The sequence below is a fragment of the Crocodylus porosus genome, unplaced genomic scaffold, assembly GCF_001723895.1.
Source record: "Crocodylus porosus isolate Cpor-Errol unplaced genomic scaffold, CroPor_comp1, whole genome shotgun sequence".
NCBI lineage: Eukaryota > Metazoa > Chordata > Crocodylia > Crocodylidae > Crocodylus > Crocodylus porosus.
The window spans coordinates 186,330,553-186,335,799 of record NW_017728886.1 but is presented as its reverse complement, the minus strand read 5'-3'; the positions used below and the strand labels follow the sequence as shown (position 1 = coordinate 186,335,799).

The 5,247-nt window shown below is 49.4% G+C and overlaps 1 protein-coding gene across 1 annotated transcript in view; it reads left to right on the top strand.

Annotated features, from left to right (window-relative positions):
- Nucleotides 1-3,254: 3,254 nt before the first annotated feature.
- The window catches only part of ADCYAP1 (adenylate cyclase activating polypeptide 1), a 6,125-nt gene continuing 4,132 nt past the window's right edge, over nucleotides 3,255-5,247 (top strand). The window contains exons 1-2 of the mRNA XM_019546729.1: nucleotides 3,255-3,885; nucleotides 4,123-4,230. Coding sequence (XP_019402274.1) covers nucleotides 4,130-4,230 — 101 coding nt within the window. The 5' untranslated portion in view covers nucleotides 3,255-3,885; nucleotides 4,123-4,129. The remainder of the gene's footprint in view (nucleotides 3,886-4,122; nucleotides 4,231-5,247) is intronic.

Genomic DNA, 5,247 nt, shown 5'->3' with positions numbered 1-5,247 from the left:
TCCTCTACTGTTAGTCCTATGTCAGTGTCCTTGAGGAATTTTTATTGAGGATGGAGGGATGGAAGTTGACAGACTATGGGAAGGCAAAGACCAGCCTTGCAATCAAAGTACAGTTTACAGTCTGACACCGATATAAGCAAAGTTCATAACCTCAATCAAAATCCACAAATAGCTCATAGATTGATTCCCCAGATGGTCATAGTTTTGCATTAAGCTTTGGAATTGAAAATAATAAACTGTTTCATCAATCCTCATTGAGAATATGTTCCTAAATCACAGAGATTTTTGTTCATTATTATGATGAAAGAATTAATTCTTTTCTTTTCTTGTTAAGACAGAAGTGATACTTTGTAGTGAAACCAGGTGTGCTAAATACTTCCATTTTGCTTTGAAAGACATCTTTAGGTGAGGCTTGCCAAGGAATGATGGAAAGATGGGATGGCTAGGTCTCCACAAATACAAGTTTTTTCCTCCTGGTTTGTAGACTGGTTGTAGACAAGATGCTATGATAAAGCTCCAGATGCTATGATATTTTCATAACATTTACATATGGAAAGAGGTTTGAGAAGATAGAAGCTGCATCAGTGAAATGCCCATGCTTGAAATAAAAGTTTTAACAACAAAGTCATGTTAGAACCAACAATCTGATTAAATAAATTAACATTCATCCTATATCAGGCTAAGAGGCTCACTGACACTTAAAATGTTGATGTAAACTTTAAAATATACACTATAAAATGTTTTAAATGCAACTAGCACATGCAGATAAATTAAAATGCCTGTTTGTAACCAGATGCTGAGGTACAGGCAACACTGAGGATAAAGTATTGTGAATTTGAAATCCCTTTCACTTTTCAAATGACAGTCAGTTTGAAAGGTACTTCCTTCTACAGACTAAAATCAAACCTTTACTGTTACTTCAACATGGTTTTTAATATTATTTATATGTATTATACACAAACCTGTATAGAATAGAATAGTATACTCTTCTTGTAGGTGGAAAGGCAGGAGAAGGAAACAGGTCCTTTGATTTAATAATTTGGTAGGTGCTGTGAGCTGCTGAAGGGTGTGTAATGGAGGAACACGTTAAAGAGGGTTTATGGATAAATCCAATCTCTGGACGCCAAACCCCTCCAAACCCGATTTGGTTTTATTTTGGAAAATAACCTTCCGTTTCCTGCTAGGGTTTCACCTGCACCCGACTGAATGGGGGTTTTAGGATTTGGCCCTAGCTGTGTTTTTCTTTACTAGATCATGAAGATAACAAACTCCCCACTTGGTGGCAGCCTCTACTTAAGCTGAATATCTCTACTTTAGCCCAGCATCTGAGAAATGTACCAGTACTTCTATAAATCCAAACAGTTTGAAATTCACTGGGGAAAAAAGATCAGAAGTTTTAATAAGTTCGCTCAGACATTATCCTGGCAAATCTGATGGCCAGAACCACTAATTGTTTTTCCCTTTGGGACAATGAATTTCTTGTTATTTGGCCATGCCAGCTCTAGATATTTTATTGTTTGCCAAATGCCAGAAGAACGATTCAGTATTTCCACTAGTTTCTATAAAACCAATCGCCTCTAAAAGAAGCTTGCATTATGTACCGAGGCTTTTTATAATCGCATCCCCCATGCTTTCTAAGGGAATCATTCATTCAAGTTCTATTTCCTTTCCCTCCGGAAAAATAGTGAAATCCTAACTGATCATAATAGGAACTGTAATTGTATGGGGTTTGAGCAATCGATTTGAGCTCAAGCAGCTCATTTAAACATGTTGCACCGAAACCACTGGAATAGGAAACAGGAGAACGAAATTATCGCTGCTTCCTGAATTCTCTGCTTATGATCCAAATAATTAAAACGCGCAGTAATGGCTCCTGCCGTCTGCATTTCTCTGGATAATTCTCGGAAATGAATGTGAATTTCTACCGTTGAGGGAGAACCAGAAGATCATCAAAATAGCAAGAGGCTGGGAAGTCAGGCAATGGGCTCCCCACAACGCGGCCATGACGCCACGTCATTTTCAGGAAAAGGAGACGAGGGATTCCCTGAAGAGTCCCTCAGCAAATGAACTTTTCATGGAAACCCTCTCCCCCTCTTCCAGTCTGCCTCTCTTCCCCTACAAAGGGCTCTGATCGCAGTCGCAGGGTTGCATCAGGCAGGAAGGAAAAGGGGAAAACGGTGAAGATCAGACATTAAAATAAATAAGAATCATAAAGAAGGGACCGGCTGCTGCCCTCCCCTTTCTTGTAAATGACAAGTCATTCGGGGCTTGCGGATAGTTAATGCTTTCAGGCACCTAAGGAGGATCGTTGTTGCTGACAAGATAGTGCACTACGGTCAGGATCAATGTAATACCTTGGCCATATGTTTTCCCAAGTAAAATGTAGCACCTTTGCACTATGGTTTCCAAAGTAAAAAGGGACATTAGCCTCTCAACCCCTCCCACCTCCACCCTGCCCAGGTCTGACGAGAGTTTACTGTAAGTATTTGGTTGCCAGTCGATGACTGTGAGACACCATCGATGTATAGGCTAACTGATGACAGTGATAATGATCCCAGTGGGAGCGCTGAAGGTGTGGGGGGGAGAACCCGTTGAAAACCTTATTTTAATAGAGTCCCTTGATTGTCCCTGGCTCCCAGTTCAGCACCTGGAAGTTTGGACAGCTCCAGCGAGGAAGCCCTGGATTTGCTTCCAGCTAATCAATCCACCCACCAGCCAGAAACTGACAATTACAAACTCTAATTAGAAAATGACTGAGAAGCCTACAGGACTTCAAAGGGCCTTAAAAGGAACAACAGGAGCAACTTATCGTTTCACTGAATGGCCCCGTTTAAGGGAACATATATGCCAGAGTAGGACCCTTGGGCTTGCTCAACGAATACAGAGAAAAGTGATCTCATCAGATCTAATCTTCCCAAATAAATAAATCTTGGGTTTTTTTGGCTGAAGCTGGTCGAGTCCAGCAGTGGAGATGGCCTCTGGAAAAGCTTAGCCATTTCCTTCTGAGTTTGTACCCCCCGCTCCCTACTCGGGGAGCAGGTCAAACTTGAAAATCAGAACAAATCTTTTAGCCCTCTGGGGGAGGGGGAGGGGAGTGTAAGTTCGTGTTTATGAGAAGCTTATGACTCCCGATCAGATCATCCGTGAGGAAGGCACAGAATTGTTCTGTTCCTTGAGGAATTGGGTGGTGACGTCTTTTCTGATACCCGATTATTACGTGACTGCAAAAAAAAAAAAAAAAAAAAGTCATTTGATTCATGAATAAAAATCCGAACGCCACAACAGGGCAACAAACACTATCGTGCCGGCCTTAAAGGTAACACGCAGGCGGCTGTTTACAAAGAAGGCTCTCGGTAAAGCAGGGGGTTTGCTGCTCATTGCCTAGATTGCGAGCTGAGGAAGGCTGGCCAACTTCGGAGCCTCCGAACAAGGATCAGAAGAAGGAGAAAGCGGCAGCTGAAGCATCTCAGTGGAGGGGAAGACCTGGGGAAGAGATCAGCCTCCCTCAGGCAGCTGCCAGGCACAGACCTCGCCTGTCTCCCGCCTCCTCCTCCGCCTGCCTTGGCTTTCTTCTCCGCAGCCCCGCGCTCCTCTCTGCCGGGCTCGCTTCCCTCCCTCCCCCCTGCCCCTTCCCCAGGCTGACTCTGTGCTGCTTCCTGCAAACTTTTTTTTTTGCCCCTTTTTTTTGTCCTCCCCCTCCCCCCCAGCGGATCCCAGCACAGCCGCGCGTTTTGTCCAGCGGAGAGGCGATGCCGCGAGAGTTTTAACCGCTGAAACTTGGGAGACACTTCTCCTCCTCCTCCTCCTTCTCCGCTCCCCTCATCCCCGATCCCCCCTTTCTGTTTGCAGCAAACGCTCTCAGTGCCGGGTGTGAAGAGTTTCATGGTAAGGAGACGGAGTGGGAGCGGAGGCAGGAGGCAGGAGGCGGGGGAGGATGCGCGGCGGCCGGGCAGGAGGGGCTGGCGCGGGAAGGGACCGGGCGCACGGAGCCGCGGGGCCGGGGCTGCCCGACCACCCGGGGTCCCTGCAGCCTGGGCGGCGGCCGATCCCGGCGGGCAAAGCTAGGGAGGAAAGGGCAAGCGACAGGAGCGCTTCTTTTTGACGGCTCTTTCTTTTCCCCAGAGTGGCAATGTGTAGCAAAGCGATCCTAGCGCTGCTGGTCTATGGGATAATAATGCACTGCAGCGTCTACTGCTCACCTGCGGCCGGGCTCCAGTACCCTGCGCTAAGGTAGGTGCCCCCTTCCCCCGGCCGGGTGCCTCCGCAGGACCTGCCGCCTTCACGGTGACCTCTCTTCCCCCGGGGTGGGGAAAGGCAGCTAGGCAGACAAAAGAGACCCCTACCATCCGTGGCTATTCGCTGGCTGCAACCACCTGGAGGGAGCTGCTCGGTCCACGGCGGGGCAGCGGGCGAGATGCTCCGCTAAGGGCAGGGCGAGGGACTTCACTCCCACCACGGCTCGTTGCCCAAAAGGGGCTCCGGCTGCTCACCTCCGGCCCGCGCCGCCTGGGGTGCTGCTTCTCAACTCGCGGGGCACCCCTCCGCTTTGCATCCAGGGAAACGATTGTCTCCTGGCCCGGGAGCCTGGCCCCGCGGGCATCCACCTTTCTTTCCTGGCGGGCACGCAGCATCGGGCTCTCCCGCTCTGGCAGCTAACCCGGATTTGTAGGTAGACAGGGACCTAGGGGCAAACTGCTGGCACCCTGCTGCAAGGCTGGCTTCGAGACTAGCACGTCTGTGGCAATCCAGCTCTCAGGGACCGGGGGAGAGCTCTGCTCTAGCTCAAGGCATCCATCCATCCATCTATCCATCTCTCATCCATCCATCCATTTCTCTCTCTCTCTCTATCCCCACGTTTCTGCCTCAAGGAGAGGAAAGTCCGCCCCAAGCTGTGGGGCTTTTGTCCAGGTAGTTTGCTGCCCAGTTTCTGGGCTAGCCCAGGGGTTAGACACGAGCGGCCGCTGGATGTGGGTTTTAGCTGAGGCCGTACCCGCTCCTTTTCCAGACCGGGGCGAGGAAGAGCCCTTTGGCTTCTGGGAGGCTCGGGTCTCCTCTGCCCCGTCCCCAGCTGCCAGGTCTCCTGTGCTTAGTGCACTTGAAGCAGGGAGGCGAGCCCGGGAGGGGGGCAGCCCTGGGCCAGCTGTGAAACAAAGGAGAGGCTTCCCAGCCCCGAGCCCTGCCCGCTTTCCCCTTCAGGCAGCAACACAGGAGAATTGGGGGAGCCTCTCATTCCCCCACCCCCCAGGG